Below are 24,394 nucleotides of genomic sequence, written 5' to 3'. Positions count from 1 at the left end.
TAATTATTAGAGAAATGCAAATCTAAACTACAGTGAGGTATTACCCCACACCGGTCAGAATGGCCATCATCAAAAAGTCTACAAAAAATAAATGCAGAGAGGGTGTAAAGTAAAGGGAACCCTCCTACACCGTTGGTGGGAATGTAAATTGGTACAACTACTGTGGGGAACAAACAGTATGGAGGTTCCTTAAAAAACTAAAAGTAAAAGTACCATATAATCCAGCAATCCCACTCTTGGCCATATATCCAGAGAAAACCATAATTCAAAAAGATACATGCGCCCCAGTGTTCATTGCAACACTATTTACAATAGCCAAGACGTGGAAGCAACCTAAATGTCCATCAACAGATGAATGGATAAAGAAGATGTGGTACCTATATACAATGGAATATTACTCAGCTGTAAAAAAGAACGAAACAGTGCCATTTGCAGCAATATGGATGGACTAGAGATTATCATACTGAGTGAAGTAAGTCAGACAGAGAAAGACAAATATCATATGATATCACTTATATGTGGAATTTTTAAAAAATGATACAAATGAACTTATTTACAAAACAGACTCACAGACTTCAAAAACAAACTTATGGTTACCAAAGGGGAAAGGTGGGGGTGGGGGGCTTCCATAGTGGCGCAGTAGTTAGGAACCCGCCTGCCAACGCAGGGGACACGGGTTCGAGCCCTGGTCCAGGAAGATCCCACATGCCACGGAGCAACTAAGCCCATGAACCACAACTACTGAGCCCGTGTGCCACAACTACTGAAGCCCAGGTGCCTAGAGCCCATGCTCCGCAGCAAGAGAAGCCACCACAATGAGAAGCCTGCGCACCGCAACGAAGAGTAGCCCCCTCTCACTGCAGCTAGAGAAAGATCATGCACAACAGCAAAGACCCAACGCAGCCGAAAATAAATGAATAAATAAATTAATTAAAATTTTTTTCTTAAAAAAATAAAAAGAATCTGAAAAAGAATGGATATGTGTATATGGATAACTGAATCACTTTGCTGTACACCTGAAACTAACACAACATTGTAAATCAACTATACCCCAACATAATATAAAAAGTAAATTTAATAAAAAGTATATATAGGGCTATTCAGGTATACTATTTCTTCCTCATTTTTGTAATTTATTTCTTTCAAGGAATTTGTCCATTTCATCTAAGTTGTCAGATTTGTTGGCCTAAAATTGCTCTTATCATTATTTCTTACAATTTATTTTTTAATTGGCTGTAATGTCTTCATTTCTTCCTGTTGATCTGAGTACCAATCTGCTGTCATTACCCTTCAGCCTGAAGAACTTCCTTTAACGTTTCTTGTAGTACAGGTTTGTGGGTTATGAATTCTCTCAGTTTTTGTTTATCAAAAAAGTCTTTATTTTGCCTTCATTTTTTCCATGTCAGCCCTTTAAAAAATACCTTTATAGAAGTATAAATGACATATAATAAACAGCACATATTTGAAGTATACAGTTTGATAAGTGTCGACATGCACATATGTCCATGAAACCATAGCCACAACCAAGGTAAGTATTGATACATCCATAACCTTCAGCTGTTTCTGTGCCCCTTCATAACGCTTTCCTCCTACCCCTCCACTGGTTTGTTCCCTGTCATTGTAAGTTGGTGTCCATTTTCTAGAATTTTTGTGTAAATATGGTCATATGGCAGGTGATTTTTGATTTTGCGTGATTTTTTTTTCCCATTCAACATAATTATTTTGAGATTGATCCATGTTGTTGTGTATCAGTAATAGTTCATTCCTTCATATTGCTGAGTATTCAATAGTATTCCATTGTAAGGATATACCACAGTGTATCTTTTTACACATTGATGGACATTGGGTTGTTTCCAGTGTTTAGTTATTACAAACAAAGTTACAATGACCATTCATGTACATGCCTTTGTGTGGACACATGTTTTCATTTCTTTAGGTGTTATGGACTGAATTGTGTCCCCGGCCTCCGGCCCCCTTCCCCCAAACTAAACTGGTATGTTGAAGACCTAACCCCTAATGTAACTATATTTTGAAAGCAGGACTTTAAAGACATAATGAAGATTAAAGGAGGTCATAAGAGTGAGGCCCTAAACCAATAGGACTGGTGTCCTTATAAGAAGCGGAAGAATCACCAGAGCTTTCTCTGTGCACTGCGTAGAGAAAAGGCCACGTTGGAACACAGCAAGAAGGCACCATCTTCAAGCCAAGGAGAGAGGCCTCACCAGAGACCAACCCTGTTGGCACCTTGATCTTCAGACTTCCAGCCTCCAGAACTGTGGGAAAATAAATGTCTGTTGTGTTAAGCCACCAAGTCTATGGAACTTTGTTATGGCAGCCTGAGCTGACTGAGACATTGGATAAATACCTAAGATTGGAATGTCTGGGTCATATGCTGGTGTACGTGTAACTTTTAGAGAAACTGCCAGTTTTCCAAATGATTGCACTATTTTACATTCCCACCAACATTTTGTGAGGATTCCATTGCTCTCTGTCTTAGCCAACATTTGGACATTTGGTATGGTCAATCTTTCTAACTTTAGACATTCTAAAATGTATTGATATATAGTGTGGTATCTCACTGTGGTTTTGATTTGCATTTCCCTAATGACTAACAATGTTGAGGATGTTTTCATGAACTTATTTGCCATCTGTTGATTTTTTTGATGAAGTGTTTGTTCAGATTTTTTGCTCATTTTAAAAATCGGATTGTTTGTTTTTGTAATACTGAGTTTTGAGAGTTCTTTATATTTAGAATATAAGACGTTTATCACATATGTGATATGCAGATACTTCCTCACAGTCTATAGGTTGTATTTTCATTCTCATAACAGTTTTTTTTTTAAAGAGCAAATTAAAAATTTTTTGGTAAAGTCCGATTTATCAGCATTTCTTATTGGTGTACAATCTGAGTGAACTTTGCCTAGCCTAAGGCCACAAAGATTTGCTCCTGTTTACTTCCAGAAGTTGTATAGTTTTGGGCTTTATATTAGTCTGTGGTCGGTTTTGTATTAATTTTTGTTTTTGGTGCAAGGTATGGATGGAAGTTAATGGTTTTGCATATAGATATTCAATATTCCTGTAACATTTGTTGAAAACAATATCTATGCCTTTATGCCTCTGTGGAAAATCAGATGACTAAATAGGTGTAGGTCTTTTTTGTACTCTCTCTTCAATTCCATTGTTTTCTTTGTCTATCTTTACACCAATACCCCATTGTTTCCATTATTGTAATCTTATAATGGGTCTTGTAATCAGGTAGTGTAAGTCTTCCAATTTTTTTCTTTCTCAAAATTGTTTTGACTATTCTAGGTTCTTTGCACTTACATTTCAATTTTACAATCACTTTGTCAGTTTCTACAAGAAAAGCCTGCTTGAACTTTGAATGATATTGCATTTAATCTACAGATCAATTTGGAGGAGGACTGAATTCTTTTTTTTTTATTTTTTTATATTGACTTACAGTTTCGTTTCAGTGTTCTTATGTGAGCTTATGTGAGCTTTATGAGGGAGGACTCTACCCTAGTTTTATTTATAACTTAATTACCATTCCTCCAAAAACTAACCAACCAACTAACCAACAAACCACCCAACCAGCACTTCTTATTGCTATCTAAAGGGACATAATATACATATATATTTTTTAAATTTTTAATTTAATTTTATTTATTTTTTTATATAGCAGGTTCTTATTAGTCATCAATTTTATACACATCAGTGTATACATGTCAATCCCAATCGCCCAATTCAGCACACCACCATCCCCACCCCCCCGCAACTTTCCCCCCTTGGTGTGCATACGTTTGTTCTCTACATCTGTGTCTCAACTTCTGCCCTGCAAACCAGTTCATTTGTACCATTTTTCTAGGTTCCCCATACATGTGTTAATATACGATATTTGTTTTTCTCTTTCTGACTTACTTCACTCTGTATGACACTCTCTAGATCCATCCACATCTCAACAAATGACCCAATTTCTTTCTTCTCTATGGCTGAGTAATATTCCATTGTATATATGTACCACATCTTCTTTATCCATTTGTCTGTCGATGGGCATTTAGGTTGCTTCCATGACCTGGCTATTGTAAATAGTGCTGCAATGAACATTGGGATACATGTGTCTTTTTGAATTATGGTTTTCTCTGGGTATATGCCCAGTAGTGGGATTGCTGGATCATATGGTAATTCTATTTTTAGTTTTTTAAGGAACCTCCATACTGTTCTCCATAGTGGCTGTATCAATTTACATTCCCACCAACAGCGCAAGAGGGTTCCCTTCTCTCCACACCCTCTCCAGCAATTGTTGTTTGTAGATTTTCTGATGATGCCCATTCTAACTGGTGTGAGGTGATACCTCATTGTAGTTTTGATTTGCATTTCTCTAATAATTAGTGATGTTGAGCAGCTTTTCATGTGCATCTTGGCCATCTGTATGTCTTCTTTGGAGAAATGTCTATTTAGGTCTTCTGCCCATTTTTGGATTGGGTTGTTTGTTTCTTTGATATTGAGCTGCATGAGCTGTTTATATATTTTGGAGATTAATCCTTTGTCTGTTGATTCATTTGCAAATATTTTCTCCCATTCGGAGGGTTGTCTTTTCGTCTTGTTTATGGTTTCCTTTGCTGTGCAAAAGCTTTGAAGTTTCATTAGGTCCCATTTGTTTATTTTTGTTTTTATTTCCATTACTCTAGGAGGTGGATCAAAAAAGATCTTGCTGTGATTTATGTCAAAGAGTGTTCTTCCTATGTTTTCCTCTAAGAGTTTTATAGTGTCCGGTCTTACATTTAGGTCTCGAATCCATTTTTAGGTTATTTTTGTGTATGGTGTTAGGGAGTGTTCTAATTTCATTCTTTTACATGTAGCTGTCCAGTTTTCCCAGCACCACTTATTGAAGAGACTGTCTTTTCTCCATTGTATATCCTTTCCTCCTTTGTCATAGATTACTTGACCATAGGTGCGTGGGTTAATCTCTGGGCTTTCTATCTTGTTCCATTGATCTATGTTTCTGTTTTTGTGCCAGTACCATATTGTCTTCATTACTGTAGCTTTGTCGTATAGTCTGAAGTCAGGGAGTCTGATTCCTCCAGCTCCGTTTTTTTCCCTCAAGACTGCTTTGGCTATTCGGGGTCTTTTGTGTCTCCATACAAATTTTAAGACTTTTTGTTCTAGTTCTGTAAAAAATGCCATTGGTAATTTGATAGGGATTGCACTGAATCTGTAGATTGCTTTGGGTAGTATAGTCATTTTCACAATATTGATTCTTCCAATCCAAGAACATGGTATATCTCTCCATCTGTTGGTGTCATCTTTAATTTCTTTCATCAGTGTCTTATAGTTTTCTGCATACAGGTCTTTTGTCTCCCTAGGTAGGTTTATTCCTAGGTATTTTATTCTTTTTGTTGCAATGGTAAAGCTGAGTGTTTCCTTAATTTCTCTTTCAGATTTTTCATCATTAGTGTATAGGAATGCAAGAAGATTTCTGTGCATTAATTTTGTATCCTGCAACTTTACCAAATTCATTGATTAGCTCTAGTAGTTTTCTGGTGGCATTTTTAGGATTCTCTATGTATAGTATCATGTTATCTGCAAACAGTGACAGTTTTACTTCTTCTTTCCAATTTGTATTCCTTTTATTTCTTTTTCTTCTCTGATTGCCGTGGCGAGGACTTCCAAAACTATGTTGAATAATAGTAGTGAGAGTGGACATCCTTGTCTCATTCCTGATCTTAGAGGAAATGCTTTCAGTTTTTCACCATTGAGAATGATGTCTGCTGTGGGTTTGTTTTATATGGCCTTTATTATGTTGAGGTAGGTTCCCTCTATGCCCACTTTCTGGAGAGTTTTTATCATAAATGGGTGCTGAATTTTGTCAAAAGCTTTTTCTGCATCTATTGAGATGATCATATGGTTTTTATTCTTCAATTTGTTAATATGGTGTATCACATTGATTGATTTGCATATATTGAAGGATCCTTGCATAGCTGGGATAAATCCCACTTGATCGTGGTGTATGATCCTTTTAATGTGTTGTTGGATTCTGTTTGCTAGTATTTTGTTGAGGATTTTTGCATCTATATTCATCAGTGATATTGGTCTGTAATTTTCTTTTTTTGTAATATCTTTGTCTGGTTTTGGTATCAGGGTGATGGTGGCCTCATAGAATGAGTTTGGGAGTGTTCCTTCCTCTGCAATTTTTTGGAAGAGTTTGAGAAGGATGGGTGTTAGCTCTTCTCTAAGTGTTTGATAGAATTCACCTGTGAAGCCATCTGGTCCTGGACTTTTGTTTGTTGGAAGATTTTTAATCACAGTTTCAATTTCATTACTTGTGATTGGTCTGTTCATATTTTCTATTTCTTCCTGGTTCAGTCTTGGAAGGTTATACCTTTCTAAGAATTTGTCCATTTCTTCCAGGTTGTCCATTTTATTGGCATAGAGTTGCTTGTAGTAGTCTCTTAGGATGCTTTGTATTTCTGCGGTGTCTGTTGTAACTTGTCCTTTTTCATTGCTAATTTTATTGATTTGAGTCCTCTCCCTCTTTTTCTTGATGAGTCTGGCTAATGGTTTATCAGTTTTGTTTATCTTCTCAAAGAACCAGCTTTTAGTTTTATTGATCTTTGCTATTGTTTTCTTTGTTTCTATTTCATTTATTTCTGCCCTGATCTTTATGATTTCTTTCCTTCTGCTAACTTTGGATTTTGATTGTTCTTTTTTCTCTAGTTCCTTTAGGTGTGAGGTTAGATTGTTTATTTGAGATTTTTCTTGTTTCTTGAGGTAGGCTTGTATAGCTATAAACTTCCCTCTTAGAACTGCTTTTGCTGCATCCCATAGGTTTTGGATCATCGTGTTTTCATTGTCATTTGTCTCTAGGTATTTTTTGATTTCCTCTTTGATTTCTTCAGTGATCTCTTGGTTATTTAGTAACGTATTGTTTAGCCTCCATGTGTTTGTGTTTTTTAGGTTTTTTTCCCTGTAATTCATTTCTAATCTCATAGCGTTGTCGTCAGAAAAGATGCTTGATATGATTTCAATTTTCTTAAATTTACTGAGGCTTGATTTGTGACCCAAGATGTGATCTATCCTGGAGAATGTTCCGTGTGCACTTGAGAAGAAAGTGTAATCTACTGTTTTTGGATGGAATGTCCTATAAATATCAATTAAATCTATCTGGTCTATTGTGTCATTTAAAGCTTCTGTTTCCTTATTTATTTTCATTTTGGATGACCTGTCCATTGGTGTAAGTGAGGTGTTAAAGTCCCCCACTATGATTGTGTTACTGTCGATTTCCTCTTTTATAGCTGTTAGCAGTTGCCTTATGTATTGAGGTGCTCCTATGTTGGGTGCATATATATTTATAATTGTTATATCTTCTTCTTGGATTGATCCCTGGATCATTATGTAGTGTCCTTCCTTGTCTCTTGTAACATTCTTTATTTTAAAGTCTATTTTCTCTGATATGAGTATAGCTACTCCAGCTTTCTTTTGATTTCCATTTGCATGGAATATCTTTTTCCATCCCCTCACTTTCAGTCTGTATGTGTCCCTAGGTCTAAAGTGGGTCTCTTGTAGGCAGCATATATATGGGTCTTGTTTTTGTATCCATTCAGTAAGCCTGTGTCTTTTGGTTGGAGCATTTAATCCATTCACGTTTAAGGTAATTATTGATATGTATGTTCCTATGACCATTTTCTTAATTGGTTTGGGTTTGTTTTTGTAGGTCCTTTTCTTCTCCTGTGTTTCCCACTTAGAGAAGTTCCTTTAGCATTTGTTGTATAGCTGGTTTGGTGGTGCTGAATTCTCTTAGCTTTTGCTTGTCTGTAAAGCTTTTGATTTTTCCATCGAATCTGAATGAGATCCTTGCCGGGTAAAGTAATCTTGGTTGTAGGTTCTTCCCTTTCATCACTTTAAGTATATCATGCCACTCCCTTCTGACTTGTAGAGTTTCTGCTGAGAAATCAGCTGTTAACCTTATGGGAGTTCCCTTGTATGTTATTTGTCGTTTTTCCCTTGCTACTTTCAGTAATTTTTCTTTGTCTTTAGTTTTTGCCAGTTTGATTTCTATGTGTATCGGTGTGTTTCTCCTTGGGTTTATCCTGTATCGGACTCGCTGCGCTTTCTGGACTTGGATGGCTATTTCCTTTCCCATGTTAGGGAAGTTTTTGACTGTAATCTCTTCAAATATTTTCTCTGGTCCTTTCTCTCTCTCTTTTCCTTCTGGGACCCCTGTAATGCGAATGTTGTTGCATTTAATGTTGTCCCAGAGGTCTTTTAGGCTGTCTTCATTTCTTTTCATTCTTTTTTCTTTATTCTGTTCTGCAGCAGTGAATTCCACCATTCTGTTTTCCAGGTCACTTATCCGTTCTTCTGCCTCAGTTATTCTGCTATTGATCCGTTCTAGTGTAGTTTTTCATTTCAATTACTGTATTGTTCATCTCTGTTTGTTTGTTCTTTAATTCTTCTAGGTCAAACATTTCTTGCATCTTCTCGATCTTTGCCTCCATTCTTTTTCCGAGGTCCTGGATCATCTTCACTATCATTATTCTGAATTCTTTTTCTGGAAGTTTGCCTATCTCCACTTCATTTAGTTGTTTTTCTGGGGTTTTATCTTGTTCCTTCATCTGGTACATAGCCCTCTGCCTTTTCATCTTGTCTATCTTTCTGTGAATGTCAGCACTGAATTCTTAACAACTTCAAGTCTTCCAATCCATAATCATAGTATATTTCTCCATATATTTAAACCTTTATTTTTTCTCACCAGTGTTTTATAGTTTTTATTGTACAACTCCATCACATTTTTTTGGGTTAGATTTACCCCTAAGTATTTATATATTTTTATGCTATTGTAAATAATAGTTTTCAATTTCAATTTCTGGTTATACATTGTTAGAATATAGAAATATAGTGGATATTTGTATATTTACCTTGAATTCTGCAACTGTGCTAAGCTCATTTATTAGTTCTAGTTGCTTCTTTGTAGGTTCTATTTTTGCAAAGATGATTATGTCATCTGTGAATGAAGGCAGCTTTAATTCTTTTCTAATTTGGATGTAATTTCTTCTTTCCTCCTTCCTCCTGTTACCTTATTGCACTGGCTCAAACCTCTAGAAGAATGTTGACTTAGAAGTGGTGAGAATGGACATACTTGCCTTTCCAATCTTAGAAAAAAAAAAGTTCATTCTTTTTCATAGTTACATATGATGTTAACTGTAGGTTTTTTTGGTAGATGCCTCTACCAGTTTGAGGACATCCCCTTTTATTCCTAGTTTGTTGAGAGTTTTTATCATGAATAAACGTTAGATTTTGTCAAATGCCTTTCTCACATCTGTTGAAGGGATAGTGTGGTTTTTCTCTTTTATTTTGTTAATATGGTGGATCTTCTTGATAGATTTTCAAGTATTAAAACAACGTTATATTACTGGGATAAATCTCACTTTATTATGATACATTATCTTCTTTGTATCTTTATGGGATTCCGTTAGGTAAAATGTGTTAAGAATTTTTAATGTATGTTCATGAGGGGTATTGATCTATATTTTTCTTATAATATCTTTGTCTGGTTTTGGTATCAGAGTAATTCTGGCCTCATAAGTAATTCGGGAAGTGTTCCTTTCTCTTCAGTTTTCTGGAAGAATTTGTGTATAATTGATATTATTTATTCCATAAATATTTGCTAGAATTGACTAGTGATGAGACTGGCTTGGCCTGAAATTTTCCTTGTGGGAAGATTTGAAACCTCAAATAAAATTTATTTAGTAAATATAAGGTTATTCCAATTTTCTGTTTCTCTTTGAGTGACCTTTAGTAGTTAGTATCCATCAAGAAATTTATCCATTTCATCAAAGTTATCTTTTTGGCATAAAGTTTTTCATACTATTTTAATTATTTAAAAAATATCTGTATAATCTGTAGTGATGTCACCTCATTTCTCTCATTCCTGATATTGGTAATTTGAGTCTTTTCTCTTTTTCCTCTGATCAGTCTGGATAGAGATTTATCAATTTTGTTGATCTTTTTTAAATATACATTTTTGTATCATTGATTTTTCTCTATTTCTTTTTTTAAAAAATAAATTTATTTATTTATTTTTGGCTGTGTTGGGTCTTTGTTGCTACACGTGGGCTTTCTCTAGTTGAGGGGAGAGGGGGCTACTCTTCGTTGTGGTGCGTGGGCTTGTCATTGGGTGGCTTCTCTTGTTGCGGAGCACGGGCTCTAGGAGCATGGGCTTCAGTAGTTGTGGCTCGCAGGCTCTAGAGCACAGGCTCAGTAGTTGTGACGCATGGGCTTTGTTGCTCTGCGGCATGTGGGATCTTCCCGGACCAGGGATTGAACCTGTGTCTCCTGCATTAGCAGGCGGATTCTTAACCACTGGACCACCAAGGATGCCCTGATTTTTCTCTATATCTTTTATTTTAAAAAATGATCAATTTTGCTTTTAAACATTTTTTTTTCTGCTTAAAACTTAGGTTTATCTTTTTTTTTTCCACCATAAAGTGGAAGTTGAGGTCATTATTTTGGGATTTTTATTCTTTTCTATTATAGATATTCAGTGCTTTTAATTTTCCTCTAGGTTTTGCAGCTGCATTACACGACTGTTGATATATTGTTTTTTGTTTTCATTCAGTTAAAAATACTTTCTAATTACGTTTTGTATTTCTTCTTGATCCATGGATTATTTAGGAGTGTTTAGATTACAAATACTTGGGAAATTTCCACATATCTGTTAGTGATTTCTAATTTAAATCCATTGTGGTCACAAAACATACATTGTATGTTTGAATCCTTTTAAATTTATTGAAATTTGTTTGATGTCCTATAATTTTTGTTTTCAACAGTCATGCATATTTTAAAGAATTTAACTGGAGAAAAATGACATTTTATATTTGCCCAATCGTATGCCATTTCTGTTGTTCTTCCTTCATTCCCGGAGTTCCAAGTTTTCCTCTGCTATTATTTCTCTTCAACTTGAAGAACTTCCTTTAGTGCTTGTTTTAAATAGAGCAGGTCTGCTGATGACAAATTCTCTTAGTTTTTCTTCATCTGTCAAGGTCTTTATTTCACCTTCATTCCTGAAGGATATTTTTACTGTCTATAAAATTCTGGGTTGACACTCTTTTCTTTCACCATTTTCAGTATGTCCCACTGCCTTTTAACCTCCATGATTTCTGATGAGAAATCCACAGCATTTAAATTGTTGTTCATATAATGTTTCATTTTTTCCCCTGGGTGCTTTCAAGATTTTTTTCTTTGAGGTTTTCAGCAGTTGGATTGTGGTGTGTCAGGGCTTGGATTTCTTTGATTTTTACCCTCTTTGTGGCTTGCTGAATCTCTTGACTCTAAATTTATGCCTTTCACCAAATTTGGGCATGTTCAGTCAGTATTTCTTTTCTGCACTGCTCTCTTTTCCCTCTCCTTCAGGAACTCCATTGACAAAAATATTTAAGCTTCTGATATTATCTCACAGGTTCCTAAGTCTTTGCTTATTTTTTCTTTAGATTGAATTATTTCTATTGATCCTTTTTCAAGTTCACTAAGTCTTTCTTTTGTCACTTCCATTTTGTTATTGTGCTTATCCCATGATTAAAAAATTTTCTTTTCAGTTCTAAAATTTCTACTTAAAAGTATATAAATAATTTCTGTTTCTCTGTTGAAATCATCTCTCTATTTATTTCAAGGGTGTTTATCTCATTGAGGATTATTATTTAATAGCTGTTTAAATGTGTCTGATAATATGGGTCAAACATCTGTGTCACTTCAGGGTTGGCATATATGGTTTCTCTTTTCTCATGGGTACTGTTTACATTTTCTTGGTTTTTGTGTGTCAAGTAATTTCAGAATATATCCTGCATATTTTGAACATTATGTTGTAAGATCCTAGGTCCTATTAAAATCCTGTAGAGAATAGTGATTTGTTTGTCTTAACAGGCAACCAAGCCTGTTAGATTCGTATTGCAAGTTCCTTCTCTCCTGTGGGCAGTGGCTCCATTTTCAGTTCTGTATTCAAAACCTTTGTTATGCGGAGCCACTAAAGGGTTGGTTTCAGACGGGGGCAGCGGTTATATGGTACTCCACTTCTCAAAGCTTTAGCTGTGCCCCTTTGGCCATGTTCCATGCACGTGTAGCTTAGGGATTGTCCTGGGATGTGTGTCAGTTCATATACAGAAGTAGAGGATTCCCCTCTCAGCTATCTCCTCTTTGGAATTTCTCCCACGCTGCCTGGCTCCCTGGGCCTCCTTTCCTGGTTCTTCTGCCCAGAGCAATGGAGTTCTTTCAGAATGTTAGCCTTCTCGCTTGTCACACAATGTGCATAACCGGGATCCCTTTCAAAGCAAATTGGCCAGAGAAAATAGAGGAAAAAATAACATGAATTTCCCTCCCTTTTCCCAGTTCTTCTATTCAGGTTTTTTTCCCTTCTGGTTTTTAGGTATTTGTGCTGCACTGCCAGAGCTGTTGGGATTGGCGTCAGGGCAGGGCTAGGAGAGCAAGGAGATATTTAAAAGATTTCACCCGATACTCTCTGGCTTACAAGGACCCATTTTCTTGTTCCTCTGGCCAGGATGATGGATTTATTTCAGAATTTTTGCTGTCCATGTCTACTATGTAATTCCTTGATTCAGTCTGTCTGTGGGTCAACGTCAGGAGTTAAAAGACAGAAAAACTCCCCCAAACCCCAAAAGTAAAAACTAAAACAAACAAACAAAAAACTAGAACCTTACCTGTCATATGGGTCTTTCTTCAAATTTTGACTTCCCTCTTCAACCTATCAGCTGTTATTTACTTTTCAAAATCTTCAGGTAGTTGCTTCTTGAATTTCATCCAGAGTTTTTAGTTGTAATTTATGAAAGAGAGTGAGAGACCATAGTGGGTTTGCTCCATTTTGGTTTAAAACTAGATTTTGTTCATTTTAAAAATTCATTCTTTTTTCTCTCCAGTATGTTTTGAAATTTTCAATTGCTATGTCTTCTAGTTCAGTAATGTTCTCTTTTGCAGTGTCTCATCTGATGTTAATCCCATCTAATATATCTTTTCCTCAAACATTGTGCATTTCACCTCTAGAAGTTCTATGAGGAGCTCATACATCCTCCATGTCTCTACTAACCTTGGTCAGTCTTCCCTCTACCTTCTTAAACATATGTTATGTATAGTTGTAATGACCATTGTAATGCCTTGCTCTGTCATCTGTGTCACTTGTGGGTTTAGTTGGGTTTAGAGACCAGAATCTGAGTGTTGCATGTTGGTCATTGTTTCTAGACTTCTTCTGTGGACAGAGCTAAGAAATGTTTTTCTTGTTAAGAAAAAAACATATCATTGTTTATGCTGACTTGTCCAATTCAAATTTAGCATTACAGAATTTTTCTTTAGCTTCTTTGTTTTTATATGTTTTTGATCTCTTTTAAACTGAAAAAATTTTATTTCTGTCTTCCTTACCACAATTTTTTGGGTATATGTGGACACTAGCAATGTAATGACTGAAAACAACTGCAGATTTCTCACAGTTATTTTTGTCCACAAGGTATATCCAATTAGGGTTTACCATCAGATTACTGGTTTTCTGTTCATAATGTATATTCAACTGAGGATCTGCCTTAAACTACTATGCTTTACTGTCTCTTAAAATAAATCCCATTTGTGTGATTAAGCTACCAACTCAATACATGTTTAGTTTCATTTGCTTAATTTTGCTTTCACATTTTAGAGCCTGCTTTTTAAGTTAATTTTGTTGTATAATTTTATAAAATACGTACATGGTTCTGGAGAAGGGATTGGAAAACTACAACCCATGGGCCCAATCTGGCACGACCTGTTTTTGTATGGTCCTTGAGTTAAGAATGGTTTTTACATTTTTAAATGGCTGTAACACACACACACACACACACACACACACATGCGCACGCGCGCACACACACACACAGAAGAGTATGCAACAGTGACTAAATGTAGCTTCCAAACCCTAAAATATTTACTGTCTGCCCCTCTATAGAAATCCTCTACTTTCTGCCTCTAGCCCTGTCTCCCTCATTCTGTCCTCTCCCCTCTAGAGGCAGTCTGACTGATTTATTTATTTAGTTTCTGGTTCATCTTTCTACTGTTTTTATGGAAGCAAACACAAACCTCTCGTATTTACTGTACGCCCTTTTTCTCTCCACCTTGCTTTTGCACTGAGCAGTGCCTCCTGGAAGCCAGCCCACAGCAGGCGGGGAGATGGGCCTCCCTCTTTACAGCAGCACACATGGTATTCCAGAGTGTGTCTGGACTGATGTCTGTTTAACTGGTCCCTTCTTGTACATTTGGGTTATTTCTGCTTTTTTAATTTTACAAGTAGTGCTGCTTTCAGCGGCCTTGTGCTTATGTTTTCTGGTGTTTGCTGCTGTAACTTTGGGATCAGTTCCTACAAGTCGGGTTGCTGGGTTATGTATATTGCCGAGTAACAAGGCACATGCTGTTTTGCTTGGTGTCGCCCGAATTCTCTCCATAGGCTCTGTACCATTTTGCATTTCTGTCAGCAGTGTGCAAAGTAAGTAATGCCCAACAGCCACCTAACGGAGTGTGTTGTCAAACTTCTGGCTTTTCTAATCTGATAAGTAAGAAATGATATCTCCATGTAATTTAAAATTTCGTTTCTTATGAGCAAGACTGAAGGACCAGTTACATGCCCTCTCATATGAACTCTCTGTTCACTTCTCTTGCCCATTTTTCTGTAGAGCTCTTGGTCTTTTTCATCAATTTTTAGACACTGTCTGTGTATTAGGGACAGTGACCTTTGCCTCTAATATAAGTTGCAAATCTCTCTCCCATTTGTCTTTTTTATTTTTCTTAATTATTTACCTGTTTTTTATGCCGTGCAATAATGTTTATTATTATTACTACTACTACTATTATTTTCATGTAGCCAGATTTATGCATCTTTTCTCTTATTGCTCTGGCCTTGGAGTGATAACCAGGGAAGTTTCCCCTACTCTCAGATTGTAGAAAAATTCAATCATACTCTCTTTTCATATTTGTATAGTTTCGTTTTTTTTAATATAAATTTCTGTTTTGTTTTTTTTTTTTTTAAGAAATTCACGGTCTTTTATTTATTTATTTATTTATTTATTTATTTATGACTGTGTTGAGTCTTCGTTTCTGTGCGAGGGCTTTCTCCAATTGCGGCAAGTGGGGACCACTCTTCATCGCGGTGCGCGGGCCTCTCACCATCGCGGCCTCTCTTGTTGCGGAGCACAGGCTCCAGACGTGCAGGCTCAGTAATTGTGGCTCACGGGCCCAGTTGCTCCGTGGCATGTGGGATCTTCCCAGACCAGGGCTCGAACCCGTGTCCCCTGCATTGGCAGGTAGACTCTCAACCACTGCACCACCAGGGAAGCCCCTCTGTTTTTTTTTTAAAAAATTATCCACAGAGCACTTTTGGTGTACACTATCCCATGTGATTGGCTACTTTTACTCGTGTGATTTTAAACCGTAGAAAGGGGCTCTTTACTCACCTCTCCAGTTTGCCATTGTGCAGAGACTCCTCGCATCTTAGAATTTGAAGAGACCAATATATTCAAGGGGAAGGAATTGAAATTTGGGGAGAAGGGACTTGCCCAAGGACTCCCAGCCCCATCCCAGGGACTAGCTCTGGCCGGCCTGGGAAGAGGTTTATGAGCATCTGCTGTGTGTTGGCCGCTTGGCCAGGCCTGTCACCGTCCTTCACGCCCAAGCTGTAGGTCCTGCTATCAGCCCCACCTTATAGGTGTGGAGACTGAAGCGCTGAGAGGTGAGCTGCCTGCCCAGCGGCGCGCAGCCAGTGATAGGCCATCAGGCTCAGATACCCGGGTGTCCGCCTGAGAGCTTGGCCCTCCCGCCTCCGGATGTCTGGCGGTGGTATGCATGCACTGCGCCCTTCCCTCCCCTCCCCCCTCCACGGTCTTGGAGGTCCTTGTCTCCACGCCGAGGGCCACGGAGGGACTGTGAATGAACATCGTCTCCCAGGGCGCCTGCTGGAGCCGGTGGCAGCAGGTCCACGTGCATTGCCTCAGCCCCAAGGGCCCGCCTGTTACTGGCAGCCAGAGACCTTTCAAGTTGTCCTTTCGTTCGTCCGTCCATTTGTTTATCTGCTCATTCACTGATCCAGCCCTTAATTCAGCACAACTTACTGATGCCTGCAGTGTGCAGACCCAGTCCTGGCCAAGGGTGCCCCAGAAATGTGACAGGCGTCTGTCCCCAGGAACTCACAGTCCTGTGGGGCGGGCAGGTGGCCTCGGCCATCCGGGGGGGCCCAGAGCAGTGTCTCCCTCACTTTCCCTCCAGGCTTGGGTGCAGAGGACTGGCCGGGGTGGAGGGGAGGGGGCGCTGGGGCCCCCAGCCCTCCCTCTTTCTGGGGTCCAGCAGCGCATAGACGCGAGAGGCTGGCTTGTTGTCCGGTCCAGGCCCCTGGTGGTGATGACTCAAAACCAGCCGCGGAGCGGGCAGGGATGCCCCGGGCACACGGTGAGTCGGCAGCTGGCCAGGACCAGAGCCTGCCCCCCAACCCCACGCACCTCGGAAGTGGCACGGCCCCGGGGAGGGATAGGTGAGCCTTCGGATGAATCCAGAGCAGCCCAGAGTTACCCAGGTCTGTTTGGTGGGCCAAGCAGACAAGATTTTAAGGATATTCAGTGATTTTCGTCACACCTGAATGTGTCTTGATCACGTCTTCCATTTTTCCCATAGCTGTAGACTTTTGGCCAAGTGTCTACAACTGTCTGCCGACAGAGGCCCTGGTTGCCAGAAGAGTCTGAGTGAAGTTCCCTCTGGATCCAGCTAGTTAAGCCCGTGTAGCGCTGTCCCACGCCCCTGGGATGGGACGTACCAGCTGTCGGTGTAATTAAGGTTGCCATAAAACCCACCAGCTAGACACACAAATGGCTCCTCTGCTCTTTCCCGGGGCAGCAGCAGTTGTGAAGGCAAGTAAATCATGTTCAGCGGCAATCACTTCAAAGGTCAGCCTTCTACTTACAGCAGCGTTATTGGCAGGGATCGCCCGTAACACGGCTTGTTTCCCGGCCATTCGATTTTACGACGCCCTAATGAATTGGGCCATTTCCATCCATTCTCAGGAAGTGTACACAACAAGGGTTTTCGTTCTCCTGGAAAAGGCAGGTGGTGTGTTGGTGGGCACGTGGGTAGTTCTGCCGGGGACAGGCCGAGGACCCCTGGCACATTGCTTCTCTGGGCCTTCACACCGCCCTCTGGGGGCAGCTTCCTCCTGCTGCCATCAGGAGATGATTTCTGTGAAACCCCCGGCCAGTGGCTGGAAGTCAACAGGCCCTCCTCTTCCTCCAGGCTTTCCTGGGTCAGTGTGTTTCCCGAGTGCGTGTGGGGATCCAGGTGCCACCACTGGAGAGGGGCTCAGGTGCCCATGGATGTCACAGTCCTGCCCATCGGCAGCCATTCCCTATGGGCTCTTGGGGCTGTGTCCCCACCGCCCGGGAGGAGACGCTCCTCAGTGCACAGGCCACATCTACGGACGTGAGTTGGGCCGGACTTATTCCTCTCCTGGCACTTGCTGCCCCTGCCATCCTTGATTCCCTGCTCCTCGCCTGGCCTGTGGTGATGGGGAGGGCTTCAGGAAAGGCGGCAGGAAGGCCTTCAGGCCCCATGTGGCCTTGGCAGATGGAGGCCTGGGATGGCTGGTGGGGAGAGTGGTTTAAGTCAGAGGTGACTGTGGCGCTGGGGATGGGAGGAGGGAATGGATCTGGAGCCATGATGACGGGCGGGCCTTGCTCCATCCCCTCCCTTCTCTTCCCACCAGAGAAGATTCCAAACCCTGCCTTGGGACAGCGCTGTTCTTTGAGTCGGGATGTTGTGCACTTATCAGAGCACATGTTGGGGACTCTGGTGGTCCACGTCCCCTCCCAGGCCCTAGACCGCTGCCCCAGCTCCAGACTGGGCAGGCCAGAGCATCTGCCAGCAGCACAGCTCCTATGCCCCTCCTGGCCAGGGGTCTGGAGCTTTCCTTACAGTCCACACTCCAGGAGACTCATGGCTACCTGGGAGGGCAAAGCGGGCATGTGGGATCCTGGTGCACAGAGTGGGAGAGGAAGGGAGGGAGGGAGGTGGGCAGTTCCACGCTGCCTGGGGAGCAGCTACACAGGCTGGCCAGTGTTCAGAGGCCTGCAGGGCTGCCCTCACTTTTCTACCCCTGGACTATTCCTCAGGCTCCAGGGGGCCCACCCTGAAATCGCCCTAGCTGAGGGCTGCTTCTGAAGAGGCTCAGAGAAGGTAATGGTTTGTTCCCCACCCTCCCCCAGGAATTTGTCCCAGCGTTTACTGAGGCAGGACTTGGCCAGCAGGAGACGGGGATGTGGGCCCCAGAGAAGCACCACACCCTGGCCCTGCACCCTGGAGCAAACCCTTGCATCTCTCTGAGCCTCAGTGTTCCGCATCTGGAGAATGGGTCTCAAAATACCCCTCTGTCTAAATTGGATTTATGGAGTGCTGCATTTAATGTGAATTTGACTTATGTATATTAGAAAGAGGATGATAGAAAATCTAGGTCTGAAACATTTGAAAGTTTGTAAACTCCAGTTTTTTATTTATTTTGTATTTATTTACTATTTTAAATTATATTTATTTATTTATTTTTGGCTGCGTTGGGTCTTCGTTGCTGCGTGCGGGCTTTCTCTAGTTGCGGTGAGCGGGGGCTACTCTTCCTTGTGGTGCGCGGGCTTCTCACTGCGGTGGCTTCTCTTGCTGCAGAGCACGGGCTCTAGGCGCACAGGCTTCAGTAGTTGTGGCGCACAGGCTTAGTTGCTCTGCGGCACATGCGATCTTCCGGGACCAGGGCTCGAACCCGTGTCCGCTGCCTTGGCAGGCGGATTCTTAACCACTGCACCACCAGGGAAGCCCCTAAACTCCAGTTTTTAAATAAGTATGAAGACAGCTCGTTTCACGGCCGGCTGCCGAGGTGCCGGAGAGCTGTGTTTATGCTGTGGCCACATGGTGGCGCCCTGGGAGCTGGTAAACAGGCCGCCAGGCCCGGCAGGCGGGCCCGAGGCACTGTGCCCGCGGCCGGGTGCTCACTATTGCAATTTAAAGTTGTGTCGCCCAGGAGTTTACTGCATGGAGGTACGTGTTAGTCCGGGTGCTGGGACCCCCACCCTGCCCCTGCCCAGCCCAGTTGCTGTAGGCTGGAAGGTTCATGTGAGAAAACGCCCTGAAGAAAGCAGAACAACAGCTTGACGCTTAATTACGTTAGTTTAGAGACAGGAGGCTGTGGAATGTTGGTGATGACATAAGAAAGAAAGAGTGTCTTTAAAGCTAACTTACATGCTGTGGTTCTGGCTCCGTGGGCTCGAGGACACTGCCTCCCACGATGCACTTACCACTCCAGGGACGTTAGGCTGAGGCTTTGAAAGCTGTGAATTACGCGACCTCTTCAGAAGCAAGGCCCTCGCACAGAGTATGGCCCTGGTATTGATGGGCGTCATTGGTGCCCTTAGGTGCCCTTGGCTAGGCGTGGGCCCTTCCCTAAGCTCTCCTTCGTTGGGCCCCCGCTGCTCTCCAGGGGACCAGTCTGACTGGGGAGATCTTCATGCCTCCCTGGGCCCACGCGCCAGTGGGTGTGGGGAGGGCGTGGGACGCGGAGGACTGTCCGTGGGGGGAGGCAAGGCTGTGGAGGTATCACGGGGCAGGTCCTGAGGTCACCCCGCAGCAGCCCCACCTCCACGCTTGGTCTCCTCAGCCTGGGGGCGCGTTTTCCAGCACCAGCCTCTCAAAACTCTCCAGCCCTCAGGGCACTCAGTGGCCCTCCTTGTCCCTGTGTGTGGGCACCCGCCCTGTACCCCTGGGGCCCACCGGCATGACGGGTGCCCGCTCTTGCAGGTGGTGAGAAGCTACAAGGCCACCATCCAGCAGACCTTGGACATCCTCTTCCTCCGGGAAGGCTCTGAGTTTCTGAGCAGCACAGATGCTTCGAGCCGGGACTCTGCCGACCGCACCATTATTGCCTGGGATTTCCGGAGCTCCGCCAAAATCTCCAACCAGATTTTCCACGTGAGAAACCCTGTTTGGCATTGCTTTCAGTTTCAGGGTGCATCTGTGTAGTCCCGGGCTGTCTGGGGTCCCAGGTCACTTTTAAGGAGATGGTTCAGCAGACAGGACCTTTGGAGACAGATGGGCTGCCTGAAATCTGTAGGGTCGGGGAAGGCAAAATGCAGGTCCAGGCCTGCCCAGAGAACCTTCCACTGGCTCCCAGATTGGAGTGACTCCCTAACGGTCCTCTCACTCGTCCTCCGCCCAGCACAGCCTGGCCCCGGGGTAAGGGTGTGGAGGGGCGGCCCGGTCCAGATCCACGGGAACGTGGATGCACACCTGAGACACCCCTACCCTCCCTCTGCCACCCCAGCCAGCCTGCAGGGTTCCACCTTGCCCTTGCTCAGTGGTTTTGGCAGGGGCTGTGACTCAAGGGTTCAAGCAGGGACCCCGAAGGTAGACCACCTGCATTAAAATCCTGCATTCACCACTTACAAGCAGAGGGCCTGGGCCCATTATTTACCCTCTTTGATTCTCATTTTTCTCCTCGTAAACTGAGGGTGAGAATGTTTCTTGCCTCATAGAATGGCTTTGAGAATTAAAAGACATAAATACTTATAAAGAATCTAGCACAGTGCCAGGCACAGGGAGTTCTCCATAAAATGCACTACCTATCATCACCAGCACCTCTATTACCATATCCATCACCATCACCACTATATCACCACCATCACCGCCATCATCATCACCATCACCTCTATTACCATCACCACTATCATCATCATCACTACCATCACCATCATCACCACCATCCTCAATCATCACCATCACCATCACCACCATCATTATCATCAGCGCCATCACCAACATCACTATCACCACCCACCATCGTCTTTTAAGATTTCAAATTAGCTATGGCTAATCTCTTTGGTGCTGCCACCCTGAATTTAAAAATATATGTCAGGTGTATATATACACCATCTTCCTCTCCCTGCTTTTTCCCTTGTTCTTAGAGGATTCTAAGTGACCCTGAGCCAACCTGCCTCTAGACCGTCACTTCAGGGTTCTAGTGCAACCCCCTGAGAAAGATGAGCCCTGGGAGGGCCCGGCGGGGCATGTCTAGCCAGCAGGGCGTCCTGCCTCTGACGGCCCTGCAGAGACCAGGGAAGCAAGTGAGGTAGAGAAAGTGCTGTGTGCCTGAGGCACCAGCCCTCCTAGGGTCACACCTCCTCACCTTCTGTGCAGGCGAGCAGGCACTCTGCCTGGTAGCGTCACATCGGGAGCTCGTTATCAGGTTACCATGTGCCTCTGACAGCACATTAGTCTGCAGCCATGGTTCCAACTGCTCCTGACGTCACCCTCTGAATTTAGCCTCATTTAGAGGCTGTGGCTTCAGGACATCACTTAGAACACGGAACAGGTACAATGGAGAAGGGAGCTTTTAGGGGTGTTTCTGTGTGACCGAGCCTGTTAAACAGTGAGATTTCCCCTCCTGTTTGGAACCCCTTGTGCAGGCGTTTACCTCCCCGCTTGGCCAGTCACCTTCTCACTTACTATGCGTTCTGGCTGCGAGGGACCCTGGGCTGGGTTGGGGACCCTCGACGGCTCACTGTGGAGGTGGGGAGATGGGCGTGTGAATTCATTTTCTATCGCTGTGTAATAAATTACAAATTACCATAAACCTGGTGGCTTAAATCAATAGAAGTGTATTCTTTCAGTGACGGAGGCCAGAAGTTTGTAAAAACTATCACGGGGCTGAAATCAAGATGTTGTCAGGGCCCGCTCCCCTTGGAGGCTCGGGGGAGCATCTGTCCCTTGCTTCTTCCAGCTTCTGGTGGCCGCTGGTGATACTCGGCTCGTGGCTGCATCACTCCGGTCTCCATGCCAGCATCTTCAGGTCTCTCTCTGCTCCGTCTTCACATCGCCTCCTCTGTGTGTCTGATCTCCTCTGCTTCCCTTTTATAAGGGTTCATGTGATTGCATTTAGGGCAGTAATACACGATAATCTCCTCATCTCAAGATCCTTAAGTTAATTATATCTGCAAGTTCCCACCGCCTTTTTTTTTTTTTTTTTTGGACATATAAGGTGACATTCACAGGTCCCAGGAATTAGGACATGGAAGTATTTGGTGGGACATTTTTCAGTCTACTCCAAAGGCCATGAGCCAAGGAGTGCAGGGGGCCCCTAGAAGCCGGAAAGGACAAGGTAGCAGATTCCCCCCTAAAGACTCCGGAGGGAACAAAGCCCTGCTGGCATCTTGAGTTTAGTTAGCCCAGAGAGACCGTTTCGGACTTCTGACCTCCAGAACTGTAAGATAATAAATGTGTGTTGCTTTAAGCCATGAAATTGGAGGCATTTTGTTACAGCAGCAGCAGGAAATTCACACAGACCCCTAAGCCAAGGTCTGGGCAGAGGGCCCGAGGCCCCACGGGCAGAGTTTGGGGGGTGAGTCCATCAGAGGCAGAAGCCCAGGTGGGAGCCCCCTCCACCCTCTCTGTGGCCCTGCTCTTTCTCAGGAGAGGTACACCTGCCCCAGCCTCACCTTGCACCCGAGGGAGCCTGTGTTCCTGGCGCAGACCAACGGCAACTACCTGGCCCTCTTCTCCGCCGTGTGGCCCTACCGGATGAGCAGACGACGGCGCTACGAGGGGCACAAGGTACCTCGGCCCCGTCCCCCAGGTGGAAGGTTGTCCCACTGACAACGCCAGCAAGGGGCTTGCGGCCCCTGAGGGCATGGACCCTCTGTCCAGGCAATGTGTGTTTCCTGTTTCCCAGGTGACCCCATGCCACGTGGCCTGGTGTCCACTCTAGGCCCCGGGCCCCAGCTGCTGGGCAGGGACGGTTTCCTTGATCTGTCTGTCGGCTCACGGGGACAGGTCACGGGGCTTGGGGAGGGGCGCAGGACGGAACGGGGGTGGGGCTGTTTCTCCATCTGCCCCCTTTCCCTGCTGAGGGCTGCCTCACGGGGCAGAGCCAGTGGGGCCCCAGCGCCTGGCGCTGAGGCCAGACGCCATCAGCTGGGCTAGAGCTGGGCTCCCTGGATTACACTGAACCAGCCTTGTGACACAGGCCCGTGCCGGGGCCCCGGGCTCACGGCAGGAGCTCGGCCGCTGGGTGTGAGGCCCAGCCCTGCTCCTGGCCGGCTCTGGGCCCCAGCGCGCTCCCCTGCGGGAGGGGCAGGGAGGCCGTGCGCCCTGTGCCGCGTGGCCTGCTCACCCCGGATCACCCTCTGCAGGTGGAAGGCTACTCGGTGGGCTGCGAGTGCTCTCCAGACGGTGACCTGCTGCTGACGGGCAGTGCCGACGGCCGGGTCCTGGTGTACAGCTTCCGCACCGCCAGCCGCGCCCGCACGCTGCACGGGCACACGCAGGCCTGTGTGGGCACCACCTTCCACCCCGTGCTGCCCTCCGTCCTCGCCACCTGCTCCTGGGAGGGCGACGTTAAGATCTGGCACTGAGCCTCCCAGCGTGGAACCTTCCAGACACCGGCCGGGGTGGGTGGTCGGTGTGTGTGATGACGAGGACCTGAGGTTGGCTTCGGGGTCGGGCTCGGGTGGATGCCGCCTTCTCCGCCCTCTGAGCCTCAGCGTCCTCATCTGTAAAATGGGGACAAAATCCCTGTGTCTCGGGGTTCCGAGGGCTACATTAGCAAAAGCACCTGGCATGCTGCTGGTGATGCTCAATAAACGTGAGTGTTTTGCTATTTCTTAGGTTATTTCAGCGACAAATATGTATCGGCTCCCCACTCGCAGGCCTGCTGGAGCTTGGAGACAAAAACTGGGGTGGGAGCTGGAGGGGGGCAGCCCCCGGGGGCTCTGGGTCCAGGTCTGCCCGCCCCCCAGTCTCACAGGGCCTGCTCAGGTGCGGGCCGCCCTCTCTCTCCCCCGAAGCGTGGCCAGCGGGGTCCCCGGGTTTGCCCGAGCCCTGGGCCATCTGCGCTCCTCCTTGCCCACTGCCTGTCAGGTGTGTGCGCTGCCCACGGGAGTGCGTCTGCCCCGGGGGAGGGAGCAATGTGGAGAAGCAAAGGGCCCTTGAGGAGCCCTAAGCCCCAGGAGCCCAAAGATCCACCGACGGGTGAGGGTGGGGACCAAAGGTGCACGTCTCAGGACAGGGGCATCCCTGAAGCCTTGGAAGTCTCCCTGGAGGGGGCAGACCATGAGCCTGTGAGGAGGGTGTCCCCGGCAGGGGGTCAGTGAGAAAACACAGGGGACGTGAGGAGAGGCCACAGGAGCAGGTGGTGCCCAGCCTGGCCTCTCCAGAACCTGGGCTCCAGGCCCGGCTCTGCTGTCAGAGTAGCTGAGACCAAGTCATATTTCCTCTCGGAGCCTCAGTTCCCCCCTCTGTAAAGTGGTGTCAGAATCCCCAGCCTGCAGGCTTGCTGTGAGGGTCCAAGAAGGTCAAGTGTGTGGTG

General features: G+C 44.4%; 1 protein-coding gene across 3 annotated transcripts in view; it reads left to right on the top strand.

Annotated features, from left to right (window-relative positions):
* WDR25 (WD repeat domain 25) overlaps nucleotides 1-23,671 on the top strand; it is a 137,496-nt gene extending 113,825 nt beyond the window's left edge. For all 3 annotated transcript variants that reach the window (XM_068540486.1, XM_068540505.1, XM_068540495.1), the window contains exons 5-7: nucleotides 19,834-20,004; nucleotides 22,501-22,641; nucleotides 23,220-23,671. In XM_068540486.1, coding sequence (XP_068396587.1) covers nucleotides 19,834-20,004; nucleotides 22,501-22,641; nucleotides 23,220-23,441 — 534 coding nt within the window. In that variant the 3' untranslated portion in view covers nucleotides 23,442-23,671. The remainder of the gene's footprint in view (nucleotides 1-19,833; nucleotides 20,005-22,500; nucleotides 22,642-23,219) is intronic.
* Nucleotides 23,672-24,394: the final 723 nt, after the last annotated feature.

The sequence above is a fragment of the Eschrichtius robustus genome, chromosome 1 (assembly GCF_028021215.1).
Source record: "Eschrichtius robustus isolate mEscRob2 chromosome 1, mEscRob2.pri, whole genome shotgun sequence".
Lineage (NCBI taxonomy): Eukaryota > Metazoa > Chordata > Mammalia > Artiodactyla > Eschrichtiidae > Eschrichtius > Eschrichtius robustus.
The sequence above is the reverse complement of the archived record's forward strand: the minus strand, read 5'-3'. Positions and strand labels throughout refer to the sequence as shown.